Source organism: Oncorhynchus kisutch, linkage group LG4 (genome assembly GCF_002021735.2).
Source record: "Oncorhynchus kisutch isolate 150728-3 linkage group LG4, Okis_V2, whole genome shotgun sequence".
NCBI classification, from domain to species: Eukaryota; Metazoa; Chordata; class Actinopteri; order Salmoniformes; family Salmonidae; genus Oncorhynchus; species Oncorhynchus kisutch.
The window spans coordinates 25,693,090-25,715,823 of NC_034177.2; the positions used below are offsets into that span (position 1 = coordinate 25,693,090).

Sequence of the window (22,734 nt, forward strand, 5' to 3'; positions counted from 1 at the left end):
ACCTAGAGAGTTTACATCTGTATTTTTTGTAGCTGTCTACATACCACCAAAGACTGATGCTGGCACTAAAACTGCACTCAATGAGCTGTATACTGCCATAAGAAAACAGGAAAATGCCAGTCGGTGCTCCTAGTGGCTGGGAACTTTAATGCAGGGAAACTTACAAATGAGGTAAAACAGATTTATCAGCATGTTAAATGTGCAACCAGACAGAGGGAAATAACTCTAGACCACCTTAACCACACACAGAGACACGTACAAAGCTCTCCCTCGCACTCCATTTGGCAAATCTGACCATAATTATATCCACCTGATTCCTGCTTACAGGCAAAAATTAAAACAGGAAGCACTAGTGACTCGGTCTATTAAAAAGTGATAAGATGAAGCAGATGCTAAACTACAGGACTGTTTTGCTAGCACAGACTGTAACATATTCCAGGATTCTTCTGAAGGCATTGAGGAGAACACCACATCAGTCACTGGCTTCATCAATGATGTCATCCCCACAGTGACTGTACGTACATACCCCAACCAGAAGTCATGGATGACAGGCAACATTCGCAGTGAGCTAAATGGTAGAGCTGGCGCTTTCAAGGAATGGAAATCTAACCCGGAAGCTTAAAAGAAATCCCGCTATGCACTCCGACGAACCATCAAACATGAAAAGCGTCAATGCAGTACTAAGATCAAATCGTACTCCAACGGCTCTGACGTTCATCTGATGTGGCAGGGCTCGCAAACTATTAGACTACAATGGGAAGCACAGCCGAGAGCTGCGCAATGACACGAGCATACCAGACGAGCTACATAACTTATATGCTCACTTTGAGGAAAATAACACTGAAACATGCATGAGAGCAGCTGTCCCGGGCGACTGTGTGATCACGCTCTCCACAGCCGAAGTAAGACAGGTCAACATTCACAAGGTCGCAGGGCCAGATGGATTACAAGGACGTCTATTCTGAGCATGCGCTGACCAACTGGCAAGTGTCTTCACTGAAATGTTCAACCTCTCCCTGTCTGAGTCTGTAAAACCAACATGTTTCAAGCAGACCACCATAGTCCTTTTGCCCAAGAACACTAAGGTAACCTGCTTAAATGACCCGTAGCACTCACATCTGTAGCCATGAAAAACTTTGAAAGGCTGGTCACGGCTCACATCAACACCATTATCCCAGAAACCCTAGACCCACTCCAATTTGCATACCGCACCAACATATCTACAGATGATGAAATCTCTATTGCACTCCACAATGCCCTTTCACACCTGAACAAAAGGAACACCTATGTAAAAATTATATTAATTGACAACAGCTCAGCGTTCAACACATTAGGACCCTGGGACTAAACAGGTAGCTCTGCAACTGGATCCTGGACTTCCAGACGGGCTACCCCCAGGTGTTAAGGGTAAGGAACAACACATCCGCCATGCTGATCCTCAATTCGGGGGCCTCTCAGGGGTGCATGCTCAGTCCCCTCCTGTACTCCCTGTTCACTCATGACTGCACGGCGAGGCACGACTCCAACACCATCATTAAGTTCGCCAATGACACAACAGTGGTAGGCCTGATCACCGACAACGATGAGAGCGCCTATAGGGAGGAGTTCAGAAATCTGACCATGTGGTGCAAGGACAACAACCTTTCCCTCAACGTGATCACACAAAGGAGATGATTGTGGACTACAGGAAAAGGAGGAACGAGCACGCCCCCATTCTCATCGACTGGGCTGTAGTGGAGCAGGTTGAGAGCTTCAAGTTCCTTGGCGTCCACATCACCAACAAAGTCACATGCTCCAAGCACACCAAGTCAGTCATGAAGAGGGCACGACAAAATCTATTCCCCCTCAGAAGACTGAAAAGATTTGGCAAGGGTCCTCAGATCCTCAAAAGGTTTTACATCTACACCATTGAGAGCATCCTGACTCTCACATTCGTTATATGAAGGAGACCAAGGCGCAGCGTTGTTTGCGTACATTCTTATTATTATAAGAATGAAGACTGAACAAACTAACCAAAATAACAAAACGACGCATGACGCTATACAAATGAGTGCTAACAGGCAACTACACATAGACAAGAGCCCACAAACACCAAAGGGAAAGTTGCTACCTAAATATGATCCCCAATCAGAGGCAACGATAAACAGCTGCCTCTGATTGGGAACCATATCAGGCCACCATAAACATACAAATACCTAGTCCTACAAAACCCTAGACATACAAAAACCCTAGACAATACAAAACCCCTAGACAATACAAAAACTAGCGATCCACCCTAGTCACACCCTGACATAACCAAAATATAAGAAAACAGAGATATCTCAGGTCAGGGCGTGACACTGACGGATTGCATCACTGTCTGGTATGGAAACTGCTCAGCCTCTGACCGCAAGGCACTACAGAAGGTAGTGCGTATGGCCCAGTACATCACTGGGGCCAAGCTTCCTGCCCTCCAGGACCTCCATACCAGGTTGTGTCAGAGGAAGGCCCTAAAAATTGTCAAAGACTCCAGCCACCCTAGTCATAGACTGTTCTCTCTGCTACCGCACGGCAAGCGGTACCGGAGCGCCAAGTCTAGGTCCAAGAGGCTTCTAAACAGATTCAACCCCCAAGCCATAAGACTCCTGAACAGCTAATCAACGGATAAGTTGTTGAAGTTCAGCATAGCCATCTAGCAAAGTGATAATTTCTTGCTAGCTATCCAGATGACACCTGCATCTCTAGCTGTAGCCACCAAAAAACGATATGGAGGGAAAAGTCGGCCACTCACCCATTCCTCCAATGACATCCTCCCAACAGCTAGTTAGCTAGTTAGCTAGCTAACATTAGGCTCTGTGTTTTTAGCTTGCTAAATAAATAGCTACATAGATAGATAAACTAGTCTATTAGCCAAGTAATGACTGACTTATTTGATTGTATTGACCTTCCCAGCCTTTGTTACATTTGTCTGTTTTTGTCCAAAATATTGAGTCATTTAACTGAAACAGTGGATCCTGAATGACTGGAGGCAGCAAACAAATGCATTTGTGAATTATCTATTTTAATCATGCATTGAACTGCATCCATCTATTCTGCCAACAATGACTTACTCTACGTCATGGAATTTGTCAAGTATAACCTATTTTAAATCCTCTTATAAAGTTGGTTTTGTAGCATAAACTGGGAATTTGATACTTTTGAATGAGGTTTGTTTCATATTTTCTAAGTTTTTAAAAAGCTGTCATTTCCACTTTAATGACTCATTCTCACCATTGCAATCTTTCATTGTTGCTGAGAAGAAACACCACTCCCATGCTGCTGTGTACCCTGTTGACATCCCTGTCAATCTCAGAGGACCTAGAACACAAGCAAGCAACCATAACTCATCTCTCTGAGCAGTAGGAAGCTAGCTAGCAGACATGGCTAGAAATCCCACTGGAGATGGAGACCAGCAGGCAGACATTACTGCCGATCCCACAGGAGCCGAGGACCAGTGAATTGTGACAGTAATGAGGTGGGGGCTGTTGGAGGAAGAGCGAGGGATCTCCTAGTACAGGGCTCTGTGGAGGCCATATAGAAACACTGTCAAGATGACCAGGCCTTCTCACCACAGACTCAATAGAACTGTTGTATCTGTGGTGATGACCTTGGTCATGAACTCGCTGACTCTCATCTGAGATCAAATAGACTTCTGTAAAACATCTCTATGGGTACTGAGGAGGATTGATACCTCTTGAAATATTGAGCAAATTCCTACGCAACAGTTAACATGTCAATCGGGCTAACTGTGTCCGTGTGATGTGTTTTTTTCCCTCAACAGCAGAGTGTTTCTCAGTTAAAGACACTACAACTCACGGCAGCCTGCGGGAGAGGATCAGCAAGGTTTTGTAAAAATCACACAATCAAGGAAAATAATTCATAAGCACAGTAACATTTTGTTGTTGTGTTTGGAAACCATTGCTTCTATTTCCTGTTTTTAAAAAGATTTTGCATGAATTATACTGAATGTTGAGAACATAACAGCCAGCCCACACAGTATCACCTCTTCTACAACCCCAGGGGAAACTGCCTGATGCTAGGAGCTAGACAATGAGCAACTGTAGAGCTACAGTCTGCATGAAAATGTGTGTGTGCGTGTGTCCGTGCATGCATATGTGTATGTGTCCATGAGTGAGACAGAGAGGGAAAGATAGATAACAGTAATTAAATACATTTGTATCTGAAGTGTTGTGCGCCTGCTTGACTTTCTCTAATCCTCCATATGTCAGGATGGTATCAGGTCTCTCACTCACTTTGTGTGAGAGGATGGTCCTTCTGGAAACCTCTGTTGTACTCCACCTGGTACTCCTTCACCTGAAAGCCAGGCACGCATCCCTTCTCCCCCTCCTCCTGGGTTCCAATATGGACAACCTGACAGACAACAGAGAAGAGAAGGATAAAGCTCAAGTTCAACTTCAGGAAAACGTCTGTCTTCTCTGACGCACTTCTTTAATGATAATTGACATCATTAGCAGAAGACAGCGTCATTCTACTGCTAGTGTTTGTCTATGGAGAATGCATGGCTGTGTGCTCAATTTTATACACCTGTCAGCAATGGGCGTGGCTGAAATAACCAAATCCACTCATTTGAAAGGGTGTCCACATACTTTGTATATATTGTTTACATCCTTTAATAGGTGTCACTTCATCTCATCACTGTTCAGACAAGAGGTCATGCATGGGTCATGTGATATTATCACCACACGCACCCATTGGAGTGACATGGTGTCCTCCAACTTATTCCATTCACATTGTTTCATGCTGCAGCCATGACAACGGTCACAGTGCAGAATTATTTGCAGTTCCTGATGGTAGCTCCTCTGCAAAACAGTACAATAATGCTTTCATTGCACAGTCTGAAAAGTATCAACAGTGCACATATCATAACACCCCTGATAACACATCATATTGTGACTCACATGGATATTTTATTGGCATTTCAATCCTTACATAACCTATAGTGCCACACAAAAAAGTATCCTCTTTTAAATGTAATTTATTACAAGAGGGGAAAATGTCTGTCAGAATAAATACAGCCTCTTCAGGGATATTTTTTTATCACTAGTCCAGTCACTGGGTCCTCTCTGTTGTTGTTAAACCAAAAGTTCAATGTAATTAAGTCATCGCTCAAAAATGTCAGAATGCTCCTTTCCGTCACTGCAATGGTTGACTGACTGGAGGAGAGAATAAGAGGGATCACAGAGAGAGATAACGGCAACTGCGCAGGTAGCCAGCCAGGTGGGGAAATTGACTGATGCTCTTTCTCGCTCATCATCAGATCAGGGATATGGAAATTGATGTGATAATTATGGGATATGATGCTGTTTTTTGATGACGTAAAGGTGATTTATGTAAATAAATTGGCCTGATTATCATGTAAGACGCAGGCGATGTGCTAATAAATTAGTTTAGGATTCCAGAGGTCATCATTATGCTGTACAGGTACATGAGTTCTCATACCACAGGGTGGCTATGGGGATGTGCAGTAATTGCATGGCAGGGGAATATACAGCAGATGACTTCTTGCAGAATGCTGATGTCTGATTGTACATCTGGAATTGATGGTTGGTAACCATGAGTTTAGCAATCCTTATTAGAGGTTGGGGTCAATCAGAAACATGTGATTGTCATTTTGGATTGGCTAGATACCTGGACTGTGGGATCATGGCTAACCATTTAGCTATGCAGTAATATGGAAATGAGGTGTACAGTCTGCTAAGGATAATATGGGTTTGGCAGGGCCTCAGGTATAGAGCCCATTATATGTAATGTGTCTGCTAATATTCACGATTTCCTGCCGGTCTCAAAATGTTAATTCAATTATATCTGGGGGCCTCTGTCAGAATAGATACAATTCTTGTTAGTCACATTTATGGGCCAGCCGGCTTGACGAGGGCCTGACGACATGTAGTGACAAGGCTGTCACTGTTTCTTCACCTCGGCAGAGGATCAACAATATCAGACCAATTTAATAAGAAGTAAGACAACACAGTAAGAGCATATCAAACAGCAGTACGGCAACTACATTAGGGGATAAGACGAAAGTGGTCGTATCGCCATGAGCTCGCCCGAGCATTTGCCAGGCGCAGAAGGAAGACAGCGCCATTTTGCTGGATGTTCCAGTAAAAGACAGACAGAATGGTCATAATAGTCACTATACATCTGCCTGAGGCGGTGAATAACCTTTCTACCTGGCCCCTTGCTCGGTCTGTGTTAAATTAACATTAAATCTGAAAGATAAAGAGAAAATGTGGAGTCTTTTATGACAGAGTGCCCATGTTGAGAGGAATATGCTGGAATGTGTGTATGAGCCTCTAGTGTGTGTGTGTGTGTGTGTGTGTGTGTGTGCGTGTGTGTATGAATGAATGTGTTAGTTGAGTGTGCATTGCATCGGAGTGTGTCGGGGCATGTGGGCATGGGTGGATTTGGAAGTACCCTGGGCTTAGGGAACGGGATAAAAAAGTAATGAATGTAAAATATTTGTTTTGTTTGCAGGTGCACAGTGCCTATGAACATAAGAGTGGGCAGGCAGGTGTGAAATAAAGGTTTGAGAGAGTGTATGTGCAGCCGTGTGTGTGTGTGTGTGTGTGTGTGTCTTTGAAGTGAGATGGGAGAAAGCAGGACACATGGGTGTTCTGCAGGCCTTCCTTCATCTGGAGGTGTCATGCTGTATTTGGGGAGCTTCACATTCTGTCTTTGGAAACCACCTGCTGTCTGCTTCAGCCCAGCACAGAGGATTAACATACACACGTATGAGCACACACACACACACTGAATCTGTCACCACACATACATCCCCTGGGCCTACAGCAGTGGAAATACTAATTGATTTGTTCACATTTCATCCTCTGTATCATGCTTTTTGATGTCTGTGTGAAGACAGCATTGTTTTGGTGTGATTGGCTCAGCAAGACTCTACACAGCCGAACACAACATGGGAGGATTACTGCTCTAGTCACATCTGCTCAACAAAGGAGCTTGGTGAACAAACACAACATGATGTCAACATGCAAAATATTTCTTCAAAGCTACATCACTGAAACGGTCTTTCTTTTACGACAGATTGAAAGGAGAGAAACAGAAGGGGGATAAAATAGAAAGAAAAACAAATGGAGAGAGAGCAGGTAGTATTATAATGTAACGATATGATATGCTTGGTTGTGTGCTTTAAGAAACCTCAGTGGATATAGTCATAGAATGGGCTTAAACAGCAAGTGATGAGAGATGTGTTTGTTATTTGTTGGAGGGGGAGCAGTGGGTGAGTTGGAGAGCTTCAGCCTCGTCCATGTCTGCCCTGATAAACTCCTGCTGGTAATAAGCCTAATGTGACGTGATGCTCTCTATCAATAAAAGGCCCGCTGACACTGAGACAGGATTAGCAGAGCCACTGAGGACGACACTTACAGCCACAATTCTCTGAGTTGACATTTTTATCATGGGCCAAGCACAGATTTCATGCAAATTCACTCATCACTAATGCTACAAAATGAAAACGCAGCGGAATTCCTAAATGGATACCGTAGAGAGAGGAAACTCACTCACTCAAGGCAGTTTCCATGGCTCAGTCTGATCCTTGGAATATTCAAGCAGCCCAATGTTTGGGTCTTGTACACTCTTAGAAAAAAAAAGTTATTCGGCTGGGTTCTTCATGGAACCAAAAAGGGTTCTTCAAAGGGTTATCCTATGGGGACAGCCAAAGAACCCTTTCAGGCTGTAGATGTTACAATTTCTTCTAAGAGTATATACATCTATTTCCCTAAATCTATGGCACTAATATAAGGTCTGCAGTATATTAACAAAGTATTCTACAGCATTGTTAACTCCTGGGCATAGTTTCTGCTAGGGGGTGTAAATTCAAAATGTTGGGGCAAGCCCATAAAATAGGGGGAGAACACTTAAATCCCATTTACCATATACAAGGCCTTCATTGAGTATGTTACATCCCCCTACTGTAGTACCACTATCTGAGTGTGCAGCTGGCACTTAAAGACAATGTTAACACTCTGGTCCAAACTAGTTCAGCTCATTGTAAGTGATATAGTAAATCTTTATGAAAGCACACACTACTCTCCACAGCATCCCACCCTGGTCCCAGAGAACACTAGGGAAACAGATCTCTAGAATAGAGAGGGGACTGCTGTCTCTGTTAGCTTGATACAGTGCCATATCCTGTACAATCAATTACAGGGACCACACTGGCAGAATAGCAGGGAGAGGTCCTTTGTATCCTATGGATTTTTTTGCAGCGGAAAAGTAAACACTGCAACCTATTGATAAACACTTATTTGCAGAGTGTTTATGTGCGTTTTATTCCTTTAAGTGCACCAAGGAAATGCTTTCCTGGAATTAAAAAATCTATACCCCCTGCTTTTCCAACCCTTTAACATTGATCACATAACGATGGGAATGCTACTTCAGACATGAAGACCGAACGAGCATCAAGAGAACAAATAGCTACAGTATTATGCTTATTGTATGTCCTGTTCGTATGGTCTACAGTAGTCTTGTTAAACAGGAGATGTCTTTTTGTCCGACTGTTTTGGATAAATAAACTCACTAGTGGCCAGGTCTATTTGGTCATGTCATTATGTGTGGTCTGCACAGTGTGACCATGTCATTTGATGTGATAGATCTAACTATCCAGTATGACAGTAACCCCACTAATGACAGCTAGGATGGTCTGTTATACGAGTGGTCTCCAAAGTGACAGTCCCACTGCTGGTAATGACTATCTGCATTCACCATTTTTTTACTCATCACATACGCTGCTGCTACGGTTTTATTATCTTTCCTGTTGCCTAGTCACTTTAGTCCCAGTTATATGTATAGTTATCTACTGTACCTCCATTACCTCGCACCCCTGCACCACAGAAGGCTGCTGAGGGGATGCGGCTCATAGTAATGGCTGGAACAGGGCAAATGGAATCTCATCAAACACATGGAAACCCTGTGCTTGATGTATTTGATACCATTTGATACCATTCCAATAGGTATCTCTGCATCGTTGGAACGAGCCAGTAAGTAAGCATTTCACTGTTAGTCTACACCTGTTGTTTATGAAGCATGTGATGAATACAATTTGATTTTGCCCAGTAGGGTTGGCTTGTTCTATGCTGCTGTATGATAGGCTAGGCTGCTCCATTGTGGCAGTGGTCCAGCAGGTGTGACAGGGCAGCAGTGTGATTAAGGGAGTGGCTCCATTGATGAGCACCGGAAGCAGAGCAGAGCAGAGCCACTTGGCAGAGCCAGCTGTAAATGTCAGCTTTGGAGGAAATCAATAAGGCAATATGAATCCTCAGGAAAGCTGATAGGAGACAGCACCTGGTCTCTGGCGTGACTCTTGACTGTATGTGGGTTTGTATGCCATGTGTGAGAGATCATAGAGATTGTGTATGTGCGGGCGTGCTGGCAGGAGCGTGGGTACCTATATGTGCATGCCTGTGTGCATGTGTGGTCTCTGTTAAGTCCAAGAGACAACTTATTTCTGTGTCCAGCATGTGTTTGGCTTTCTTCCTCATGCATTTTGACATCTCTGTTTGAACCGTGGCCAGCTCTCCACTCTTCTTCTCTCCCTGCCATGCTCCCTCCCTGCTGGACTGACCAGCCCAGATATTGCCCTGTGTGTTTGGCTACCCTTACAAAAAAACCATGAAAAAAACGTGAAAATCACAAGTGGGGCGGCAGGTAGCCTAGCGGTTAAGAGCGTAGGGCCAGTAACCCAAAGTTCGCTTGTTTGAATCCCCGGGCTGACTTGAAATATATGTTGATGTGCAGAGTCTGCGAAATGACAAACATGTAACATGTAAAAACACATGGTTTTCAGACATGTGTGAACAAACTACATGTGAAAATTTGTACAATAATAATAACAACAGTCAGAACCATGGTTTCGGACACGCTAAAAACGTTATATGCAGTTTCACATATAAGAAAACTGGAATTGCAGATTCACATGTGGTCTTGAAATAATGTTATTCTCCTGACATGGGAATAGCTGGTGTTAACATGTTGCAGTACCAATGTTTCCACCAGTGGAATTACGGTGACCACATTTAAAAGCCCAAATGCGGGACAAGGGAACGTTTTTGCTGGACATTCAAGTTACAGTGTACATGTGAAATCAATTTTTTTTTATTCTCATGTGAAAAGTTGGTGTTGAAATGTAAACTCTAAATGTAATACACGTGAAAATATGATTTCACGTGTGAATTTAAGCTCAACGTGTGAAAACAGCTATTTAAAAATGTACCAAAAAATATTGATTTCACATATGAAACTGCACATTTGACATGTTCTTTTTTTTAAAGGCAGCAAGCCAGCCAGCCATCCACCCACTCAGCCAGCAAGCCAGCATTCAGCATTCCACCCAGCCTTGCACAGGCAAAGAGATGAAGACAGCCTCCTCCCTCTCCTCACACTGATGCCCCTCAGGCCTGGTCCTCTTGACTGTGGTAAATGTCAGTGTACACCCCAGACTGTGCTTGGCCGACCCATGCCTGGACCCATGCCTGGCCAATATACTACACCCCAGACTGAGGAGAATCAATCAAGCTGGGCCTAAAAAACCTGCAGCTGGCCAGCCAGCAGGAGCACCTGTGTCTTTGAACCATCTGGAGCCTGGACACAGCACCATACCTGCTGGGCCTGTGAATGAGGATTGCAAGCAATAAACACACACCCAGGAGGGGAGGCGAGAGTGAAGAGCGCTAAAACCACATGTAGCCTACAATACTCTAGCACTAGCCTTTATCAAAGGCACATTTCCATTTCCAGTGTATGAAACATTCAGAACACCTTGTAGAATGCTATCCAGGTTATTCTGTCATCTTCTAAGCATAGAAAATGCACCTCATGGTGTCCATGACCTGTTGACTCATCAACGAGAGGCATGGAGGTTGGGTGCTCCTCATTCACAATGTGGAAATTCCATAGAATTCGGGGCCTGTCTTTGCAGACTTTCTGCGCTGAGACCAACAGATCAATTTCGGTCTTCCCAGTCATGTGAAATCCATAGATTAGGGCCTAATGAATTTATTTCAATTGACTGATTTGATTATATGAACTGTAACTCAGTAAAATCTTAGAAATGGTTACATGTTGCATTTATATTTTTGTTCAGCATACAGTGCATTTGGAAAGTATTCAGACCCCTTGACTTTTTCCACATTTTGTTGTTACAGCTTTATTAAAAAACGTTTTTTTTTAAATCTACACACAATACCTCATAATGACAATGCGAAAACAGGTTATTTATTTATTTTCATAAATAACTTATTTACATAAGTATTCACACCCATTGTTATGAGACTCAAAATTGAGCTCCAGTGCATCCTGTTTCCATTGATCAGCCTTAAGATGTTTCTACAACTTGATTGGAGTCCACCTGTGGTAAATTCAATTGATTGTACATGATTTGAAAAGGCACATACCTGTCTATACAAGGTCCCACAGTTGACAGTGTATGTCAGAGAAAAAAAAGCCATGTTGTCGAAGGCAATTGTCTGTGGAGCTCCGAGACAGGTTTGTGTTGAGGCACAGATCTTGGGAACTTCTGAACCAAGACTCGTGGCCGCCCATCCAAACTGAGAAATTGGGGGAGAAGGACCTTGGTCAGGGAGGTGACCAAGAACCCGATGGTCACTCTGACAGAGCTCCAGAGTTCCTCTGTGGAGATGGGAGAACCTTCCAGAAGGACAATCATCTCTACAGCACTCTACCAATCAGGCCTTTATGGTAGAGTGGCCAGACGGAAGCCACTCCTCAGTAAAAGGCACATGACAGCCCACTTGGAGTTTGCCAAAAGGCATCTAAAGGACTCTCAGACCATGAGAAATATGATTCTCTGGTCTGATGAAACTCTTTGGCCTGAATGCTAAGCCTCATGTCTTTAGTAAATCTGGCACCATCTCTATGGTGAAGCATGGTGGTGGCATTGTCATGTGGTGGGGATGTTTTTCAGCGGCAGGTACTGGGAGACAAGTCAGGATTGAGGGAAAGATGAACGGAGCAAAGTACAGAGAGATCCTTGATGAAAACCTGCTCCAGAGTGCTCAGGACATCAGACTGGAGTGAAGGTTCACCTTCCAACAGGACAACAACCCTAAGCACACAACCAAGACAACGCAAGTCTCTGAATGTCCTTGAGTGGCCCAGCCTGAGCCCGGAATTGAACCTGATTGAACATCTCTGGAGAGACATGAAAATAGCTTGTAGCCAAGCTTGTAGAGTGATACCCAAAAAAGACTAGAGGCTGTAATAGCTGCCAAAGATGCTTCAACAAAGTAAAGGGTTTGAATACTTATGTAAATATTATAATATCTTTGGCAAATATTTGAAAAAAACCAACATGTTTTTCCTTTATCATTAACAGCAGGGGTTCAAACTGTAGAACCCAGTTCCTACATTTGAATATAAAAATAGATTTTATCAAACAAAACTATGCTTTTTTCTATGGGCACCTCAGGATGACACAACAGAGCAAGATTACTGAATGTAAGTACATTACTTACCTTCAGAGGTAAATATATCAAACCAGTTGACGTGAGAAAAGTTTGTTGTTGTTGGGCCCTCTCCTTAAACAATAGCATGGTATTGTTTTCACTGTAATAGCTACTGTAAATTGGACAGTGCAGTTAGATTAATAATAATGTAATAATAATAATAATAATTTATGTCCTGGGAAATGTTCTTGTTACTTACAATGTCATGCTAATCACATTAGCGCACGTTCGCTCAACGGGGGGGGGGGGGGGGTCGACGATCCCGTAGAGGTTATTAAGGAATGTGGTGAAGTAAAAGTAGTCAAAAATATAAATATTAAAGTACAGATACCTCAAAAAAGTATTAAGTATTTTTACTTAAAAGTACCTCACACCAGTGTATATGCTACATGACAAAAAGTAGGTGGACACCTGCTCGTCAAACATCTCATTCTAATGGCCATTAATATGGAGTTGTTCCCCACTTTGCTGCTACAACAGCCTCCACTCTTCTGGGAAGGCTTCCACTAGATTTTGGAACATTGCTGCGGGAACATGCACCCATTCAGCCACAAGCGCATTAGTGAGGTCGAGCACTGATGTTGGACAATTAGGCCTGGCTTGCAGTCGGCATTCCAATTCATCTCAAAGGTATTCGATGGGGTTGAAGTCATGGCTCTGTGCAGGCCAGTCAAGTTCTCCACACCGATCATGACAAACCGTTGCTGTATGGACCTTGCTTTGTGCACGGGGGCATTGTCATACTGAAACAGGAGAGGGCCTCCCCCAAACTGTTGCCACAAAGTTGGAAGCAAAGAATAGTATAGATGTAGTCTTAAGATTTCCCTTCACTGGAACTAAGGGGCCTAGCCGAACCATGAAAAACAGCCCCAGACCATTATTCCCCCTCCACTAAATTTGACAGTTGGCACTATGCATTGGGGTAGGTAGCGTTCTCCTGGCATCTGCCCAAGCCAGATTTGTCCGTCAGACTGCCAGATGGTGAAGTGTGATTCATCACTTCAGAGAATGTGTTTCTACTGTTCCAATGGCAGCGAGCTTTACACCAATCCGGACGATGCTTGACATTGCGCATGGTGATCTTAGGCTCGTGTGCGGCTGCTCTGCCATGGAAACCCATTTCATGAAGCTCCCAACAAACAGTTATTGTGCTGATGTTGCTTCCAGAGGCAGTTTGGAACTCGGTAGTGAGTGTTGCAAACGAGGACAGACAATTTTTACGTGCTACACGTTTCAGCACTCAGCAGTCCCTGTTCTGTGAGCTTGTGTGGCCTACCACTTCGCATTTGAGCCGTTGCTGCTCCTAGACATTTCCACTTCACAATAATAGCGCTTACATTTGACCGGGGCAGCTGTAGCAGGGTATAAATGTTATAAATTGACTTGTTGGAAAGGTGGAATCATATGTATTGTTATTATTATTAATTTGATTTTTGTACATACAATTCTGTTAAACAGCAGCAAATAAGCTCCAATCTAAATCTAGTTGATGATTCCTGGTCTAGAAGACATTGCCATGTCAGTGCCACCATTCCAGCAGCTTACCACTCTGCATCTCACTGTTGGCTTTGTTCTGAAGCTAAACTGGGTTGGGCCTGGTCAGTTCCTGGATGGGAGAGCAGATGCTGCAGGAAGTGGTGCTGGAGGGCCAGTAGGTGGCACTCTTTCCTCTAGTCTAAAAAAACGATCTCAACACCCCAGGGCAATGTTTGGGGACATTGCTCTTTGTAGGGTGCTGTCTTTTGGATGGGATGTTAACCCTGGTGTCCTGGCTAAATTACCAATCTGGCTCTCATACCATCATAGTCACCTGATCTTCCCCAGTTTACAATTGCCTCATTCCTCTCCCCTTAAATGAACTATTCCACAGGTTGCTGCTGTAAATGAGAATGTGTTCTCAGTCAAATTTTAAAAAATCCATACACTTGTAACAATCTCTACACAGGTGTCAGTCTGTCAATGCCTATTCTCTAAGCACCTTTTCAGTTCACCGAGCAGAAGCTGAACATGGATTAGAAAAATAACTTTCAACAGAATCTAGCCTCTAATTTACACTCCCTTTACTTTTACTCTTGAGGTTGTTGAGGAAGTAAATGTAAACTTTTTAGGTCAATAAACAAAGTTTAGGTGATAGGACTGTCACTGACCATGATGGATGAAAGTTCAATGACCAAAAAGATGATTTGTAAACACAGCAAACAAAAGTGCAAGAGAGTAGGAGTGTCCCTTTCCAATTACTGTCAATCAGATCACATTAGACCGGAGATGGAATCATGGTTCCGTCTCATGATGCACAAATACAATCCAGGGTTGAATGACTACAATGAGGCTGTTCCCAGACACAAGCCTATCAGTGGACATCAGGGGAGAAGTGCGATAGGGGAGGTAAGGTGGCCAGCCTCTATAGCTCAGGAGGCAAGAGACCCTGTCTGCTCGTATTGTGCTGCTGGGGGTGTTATTGGTTGGGGTGGTCAAATGGAACTGTGATTAGGAATAAAGGGTTGGCCTCTGTTTCTGTTTCCTCATTCCAGGTTTAGCGGTTTGTCTCATCTGATCTCGCCTCTGCCTGACTCCTATTCATCAGTGGAAAGGCCGATGGTGCTAATAGTCTCTCTGGCTGTCCCGCCCCTCTCTCTCTCTTTTTCTTTCCTCTTAAACTCTATTCTATAAGCACTTCTCTCTGCCTGGTTTGCTGGTGATACTGAGGATTATTTTAAAAGGTTGTAGACTTTAGTAGACTTTTCTTTGGTAGACTATATTTCCATCAACTGTGCTAGTTCCACTCCTCCATCCAGTCCTGTATGGCTCTGTGTATCCCTCTTCCTTTGGGTTCTTAAACAAGGTGCTTACTGAAGTGTACCAGGGGACAATCCTGAGGATCAACAATACTGTATTGATTAATCAATCGGCACAGGAAATAAACTGACACTACAAGAGATATTATGCAGTATGTAAAAGATTTGTGTTCGATCTCTCTTTTTCCAACTGTGCAGCAGTAATTGTGAGAGCCACATTCATATTCCTCTCAAAGATTCTAACTGTTGATTATATTAAGTTAAGTTTCTAATCCATGGAGGTAAGTGTCAGTGGGAACAGATAGCAAGTTAGATAGCAAGTTCTTTGGGTTTGTCTTTCCTACAATCCAAAAAGGAAAATAATAAATGTATATCTGAATCAATATTTACCCAAGATGTCTCTTCCCAAAAATAATCGTGAATAATCCTTTCAAACCAAGTCAAAGGTTACCACAGAAACGTTTATTTGAAACTCCGCAGAGATAATGAATTTTACAAAAAAAACAAAGTTTTTTTTCCTTCTGTACCTCAAGAAGATAATTCCTTCTCAACAGAAAAACCTGTTAAAAGTAATAAGCCCAGTGCTTGACTTGGGCAGGAGCTCAGCGGAGCTGAGTACTGGCACCATATATGTTCTTCAGCTCTCAAACGTATTGTGAAGCTCCTGCACCTAAATGTAAACAGTACTGGCACCTATTTTAATTCAAGTCGAAATCCTGATGGATAGATGATGAATTGAAAAACTATATGTCTGAGATGAGGCAAAGGGAATCGCAAATGAGTTTGATAACACAGCAGACTGGCAAACATACATTTGTGGCCAAAAGTTTTGAGAATGACACAAATATTAATTTTCACAAAGTCTGCTGCCTCAGCTTGTATGATGGCAATTTGCATATACTCCAGAATGTTATGAAGAGTGATCAGATGAATTGCAATTAATTGGGGATCAAAACATCGATATTTTGGGTCCATGGCCAGGAAACTCCCCAGACCTTAATCCCATTGAAAACGTGTGGTCAATCCTCAAGAGGCGGGTGGACAAACAAAAACCCACAAATTCTGACAAACTCCAAGCATTGATTATGCAAAGGCTGGAAACGCACAGTATTAAATAGAGCCATGACTAAATGTAACTCTGCCACCTTAGGTAACTCAAGCTAGCAATGAAACCTGTTTAAACACCATCTTCGGGATCGGTGTCCCTTCCATGTGACGGTTGAGCTAACATAGGCTAATGCGATTAGCATGATGCTGTAAGTAACAAGAACACTTCCCAGGACATAGACATATCTGATATTGGCAGAAAGCTTAAATTCTTGTTAATCTAACTGCACTATCCAATTTACAGTAGCTATTACAGTGAAATAATACCATGCTATTGTTTAAGGAGAGTGCACAATTTTGAACATGAAAAGTTATTAAGGCCCTTATGCTAGCTTGCTAGCCCCGGCCTGCTAACTGCTAGCTTGCTAGCACCGGCCGGCTAACTGTCTGAATCGCCGTGTCCCCAGCCAGCCCAACCACTCACTGGACCCAAACGATCACTTGGCTATGCATGCCTCTCCCTAATATCAACATGCCTTGTCCATTACTGTCCTGGTTAGTGATTACTGTCTTATTTCACTGTAGAGCCTATAGCCCTGCTCAATATGTCTTAGCCAACAATGTTGCCTCACCTCCCACAAATGCAATGACATCACCTGGTTTAAACGTTTTTTGACACTATATCTCTCTCTTCATCACTCAATGCCTAGGTTTACCTCCAAGGTACTCTCTTCCTACCATACCTTTGTCTGTACATTATGCCTTGAATCTATGCTATCGTGCCCAGAAACCTGCTTCCTTTACTCTCTGTTCCGAACGTGCTAGACAGCCTGTTCTTATAGCCTTTAGCCGTACCCTTATCATATTTCTCTTCTGTTCCTCTGGTGATCTAGAGGTTAATCCAGGACCTGCAGTGCCTAGCTCCACTCGTACTCCCCAGTTGCTCTCATTTGTTGACTTCTGTAACCGTAAAAGCCTTGGTTTCATGCATGTTAACATTAGAAGCCTCCTCCCTAAGTTTGCTTTATTCACTGCTTTAGCACATTCTGCCAACCCGGATGTCTTAGTCGTGTCTTAATCCTGGCTTAGAAAAACCAGCAAAACCCCCTCCAACACTCTACTCAACAAATTGGATGCAGTCTATCACAGTGCCATCCGTTTTGTCACCAAAGCCCCATATACTACCCACCACTGTGACCTGTATGATCTCGTTGGCTGGCCGTTGCTTCATACTCGTTGCCAAACCCACTGGCTCCAAGTCTCTGCTAGGTAAAGCCCCTCCTTATCTCAGCTCACTGGTCACCATAGCAGCACCCATCCTTAGCACGCGTTCCAGCAGGTATATTTCACTGGTCACCCTCAAAGCCAATTCTTCCTTTGGCCGCCTCTCCTTCCAGTTCTCTGCTGCCTATGACTGGAACGAACTGCAAAAATCTCTGAAGCTGGAGACTCTTACCTCCTCACTAGCTTTAAGCACCAGCTGTCAGAGCAGCTCACAGATCACTGCACCTGTACATAGCTCATCTGTAAATAGCCCATCCAATCTACCGCATCTCCATACTGTATTTGTTTATTTATTTATCTTGCTCATTTGCACCCCAGTATCTCAACTTGCACATTCATCTTCTGCACATCCTACCATTCCAGTGTTTAATTGCTATATTGTAATTACTTTGCAAGCATGGCCTATATATTGCCTTACCTCACTTATCCTACCTCATTTGCACACCCTGTATATAGACTTTTTCTACTGTATTATTGATTATTGAAAGTTTGTTTATTCAATGTGTAACTGTGTTGTTTTATGTGTCGAACTGCTTGGCTTTCTCTTGGCCAGGTCGCAGTTGCAAATGAGACCTTGTTCTCAACTAGCCTACCTGGTTAAATAAAGGTGAAATAAAAATAAAACAAATTGTAATTATTTTGCCTCTATGGCCTATTTATTGCCTTACCTCCCTACTCTTCTACATTTGCACATACATAGATCTTTATGTTGTGTTACTGACTGTACGTTTGTTTATGTGTAACTCTGTGATATTGTTTTTGTCGAACTGCTTTGCTTTATCTTGGCCAGGTCGGAGTTGTAAATGAGAACTTGTTCTCAACTGGCCTACCTGGTTAAATAAAGGTGAAATAAAATAAAATAAAATAATATAGTTGCCAAAATGTAAATTGCACCTGGGCTGGAATACATTATGGCCTCTCTTGCATTTCAAAGATTGTACAAAAAAAAATACAAAAGAGCAGTAGGTTTTTCTTAGTATTATCTTTTAAGGTTAGATGAAAACAGATAAAAGAACACCGTATTGCACAGAGGGGACTGTGAAGAGACACAGCCATTTTATATATCTGTCAGGTTGTATAAGGATCGGAGACAGGCGCAGGAATACAAAAAAAAACTTTACATTACACCACCCAAAATACAACATGGCATGGGGACAAAGCCCAAAACAAACACCTGTAAAAAAAAAAGATACACAGGGATGTAACCCAAACAAAAGAGCGAGGTATTAACCTCTAAATATTACACAGGACGAGACCCATAATAATACTACACGAGATGAGATCCGAAATAACAAGTGCACAAAACACGTAGCACGAAAGCCGAATCAACAAAGCACAGGTTATCACAAGACCAACAGACATAGGAACAATAACCAACAAGGACAATGGAGAACAGAGAACACATGCATAACATACAGGGGGAATGGGAACTAGGTGTGCGTAATGAGACAAGACAGTCCGGGGTTGGTGGTAATGAATCCAGTTCAGTGAGGCCTAGAAAGCCGGTGACGTAGACCTCTGGAGCTGGTGCATGGAATGAGCCGCAGTACTGGGGGAATCCGGAGCTGGTGCATGGAATGAGCAGCAGTACTGGGGGAATCCGTGACAATATCGTGTATTGTCATTTGAGCTGTACTGTGTAATAGACCTAGATATTGTGTGCATGTTGACATACATGTATGTAGGCTATGTGTGACATTTTAAATGTATGTATTTCAGTCCTTGTCAAATATTTTTTGTACTATGTATTATGTCTATTATGTCATGTTTCATGTGGACCCCAAGAAAGTCAAGCACTGAAAAATATTAAATTGGTTATGTATATTCATCACAAAATATAGTATTTTTTAGAATACATTTTCTTACTGTAAACATTGTATTTATCATCTGTATGAACAAACAGCAACTTCCACAGGAAACAGTCTTATAGGATGTGAAATGGACAATCCAACACAATAAAATAAGCTTATAAATGGCCAAATGGGAACTAATCTACCTTCCACATATAGTGTCTATAGAAATTATACACCCCCTTGAACTTTTTCCCAATTCTGTTGCATGACAATGTGGGATTGAAATAGATTTCATTGTATTTTTTGTCTTTATCTGAACAAAATACTCCATAATGTCAAAGTGAAAAGAAAAATGTACACATTTTTTTCAACTTAATAAAAATGTAAGAACTAAAATATAGTAAGTAGTTGCTTAAGTATTCCCCCCCTTTGTTTAAGAAATCCTAGTTCAGAGGTAAAATGTGGCTTAACAAATCACAAAACAAGTTATATGGACACACTGTGTGAAATATCCTAGAGGAAAACCTGCTTCACTCTGATTACACCAGACACTAGGAGAGGAATTCACCTTTCAACTGGACAATAAGCTACAACACAAAGCCAGATCTACACTGGAGATGTTTACCAAAAAGACAATGAATGTTCCTGAGTAATCAAGTTACAGTTTTGACTTAAATCCGCTTGAACATATACGGCAAGACTTGAAAATTGCTGTCTAGCCATGATCCCCAACACCTTGACTGAGTTTGCAGAAAATAATGAACGGGAAAATATTGCACAATACAGGTATGCAAAGCTCTTACGAGACTTGCCCAAGAAGACTCACAGCTGTAATTACTGCCAAAGGTGTTCCTAACATGTATTGGCTAAGGGTGGTGAATACTTATCTAATCAAGGTATAGAGTTGAAGTCGGAATTTTACATACACTTTAGCCAAATACATTTAAACTCCGTTTTTAACAATTCCTGACATTTCATCCTAGTAAAAATTCCCTGTCTTAGGTCAGTTAGGATCACCACTTTATTTTAAGAATGTGACATTTCAGAATAATACTAGAGAGAATGATTTATTTCAGCTTCTGTTCCTTTCATCACATTCCCAGTGGGTCAGAAGTTTACATACACTCAGTTACTATTTGGTAGCATTGCATTTAAATTGTTTAGCTAGGGTCAAATGTTTCGGGTAGCCTTCCACAAGCTTGCTACAATAAGTTGAGTAAATTTTGTCCCATTCCTCATGACAGAGCTGGTGTAAATTAGTCAGGTTTGTAGGCATCCTTGCTCACACACGCTTTTTCAGTTCTGCCCACACATTTTCTATAGGATTGAGGTCAGGGCTTTGTGATGGCCACTCCAATACCTTGACTTTGTTGTCCTTAAGCCATTTTGCCACAACTTTGGAAGTATGCTTGGGGTCATTGTCCATTTAGAAGAACCATTTGAGACCAAGCTTTAACTTCCTGACTGATGTCTTGAGATGTTGCTTCAAAATTTCTACATAATTTTCCTCCCTCATGATGTCATCTATTTAGTGAAGTGCACCAGTCCCTCCTGCAGAAAAGCAACCCCACAACAGGATGCTGCCACCCCCGTGCTTCACGGTTGGGATAGTGTTCTTCGGCTTGCAAGCCTCCCCCTTTTTCCTCCAAACATAAAGATGGCCATTATGGCCAAACAGTTCTATTTGTTTCATCAGACCAGAGGACATTTCTCCAAAAACTACGATCTTTGTCCCCATGTGCAGTTGCACATGGCGGTTTTGGAGCAGTGTCTTCTTCCTTGCTGAGTGGCCTTTCAGGGTATGTCGATATAGGACTTGTTTTACAGTGGATATAGATATTTTTGTACCTGTTTCCTGCAGCATCTTCACACGGTCCTTTGCTGTTGTTCTGGGATTGATTTGAACTTTTTCCACCAAAGTATGTTCATCTCTAGGAGACAGAATGCGCCTCCTTCCTGAGCATTATGATGGCTGCGTGGTCCCATGGTGTTTATACTTGCGTAATATTGTTGGTACAGATGAACGTGGTATCTTCAGATGTTTGGAAATTGCTCCCAAGGATGATCCAGACTCATGGAGGTCTACAATTTCTTTTCTGATGTCTTTGCTAATTTCTTTAGATTTTCCCTAGCAAAGAGGCACTGAGTTTGAAGGTAGGCCTTGAAATACATCCATAGGTACACCTCCAATTGACTCAAATGATGGCAATTAGCCTATCAGAAGCTTCTAAAGCCATGACATAATCTTCTTAAATTTTGTTTAAAGGCATAATCAACTCAGTGTATGTTAACTTCTAACCCACTGGAATTGTGATTACGTGAATTATAAGTGAAATAATCTGTCTGTAAACAATTGTTGGAAAAATTATTTGTGTCATTCACAAAGTAGATGTCCTAACCGACTTGCCAAAACTATAGTTTGTTAACAAGAAATTTGTGAAGTGGTTGAAAAACGAATTTTAATGACTCCAACCTAAGTGCATGTAAACTTCTGACTTCAACTGTATTAGTGTTTTATTTATCTTTCACTTTGACATTACAGAGTATTTTGTGTAGACATTTACATCTATTTTAATTTCACTTAGTTACACAATAAAATGTGAAGAAATCCAAGGGGGTGTTGACCTTCCATAGGCACTGTACTTTTCAATATTTACTCTGGAAGGTATCCGTATAAGAAGAAAAAAGTTCAAAGACATCAAGCCTTACAAGTTCACCTAAACAGAAAAATGCATTTATAAATCCAATAGAAAAATATCTAAGGTAGAGTCGTGCAATGTTATTCCTTGATGGAACTTCAGTGCAAGCTAGTAACCCGATTTCACGAGGCAGGAAAGTAAGTTTCCAAAACCTGCAGTACATCCAATCCCATTTGATCCTGTCAAAAGTACATTGTAAAGTGGGAATCATATTCCATGCTGTTTTGCTGCTGTGTGCACACTGCCAAATGGATAGATTATTCTCTAGAAGAAACAGCCGTCTTGGTCTATCGCCGTGTGAATACATAATAGTTTATGTATAAATATACTGAGAAATATCTCCTGCTGTTATATTTTTGTGCCATTGTCGAGTTGCTCCGGTATCAATCAATAGGAAAGTGCAGCACTATGATTTGTGTGACTATTTCTCATATAGCCATACTGTGACATATAGCAGACATGTGTTATGTGATAATGATGCCCCACTCATTGTATTTTGATTGTATTACATCTTAAATAAATGATCATCGCTTGCAAGAGTTAGACATTGACCACAATAATTAACCATGAACAAATATGTGGATGCTACATATTTGAG

The 22,734-nt window shown here is 42.1% G+C and overlaps 1 protein-coding gene across 2 annotated transcripts in view; it reads right to left on the minus strand.

Annotated features, from left to right (window-relative positions):
- Nucleotides 1-22,734, minus strand: part of LOC109889307 (cadherin-13) — a 582,397-nt gene that overhangs the window by 448,391 nt on the left and 111,272 nt on the right. For both annotated transcript variants that reach the window (XM_031822709.1, XM_031822708.1), the window contains exon 2: nt 4,272-4,389. In XM_031822709.1, coding sequence (XP_031678569.1) covers nt 4,272-4,389 — 118 coding nt within the window. The remainder of the gene's footprint in view (nt 1-4,271; nt 4,390-22,734) is intronic.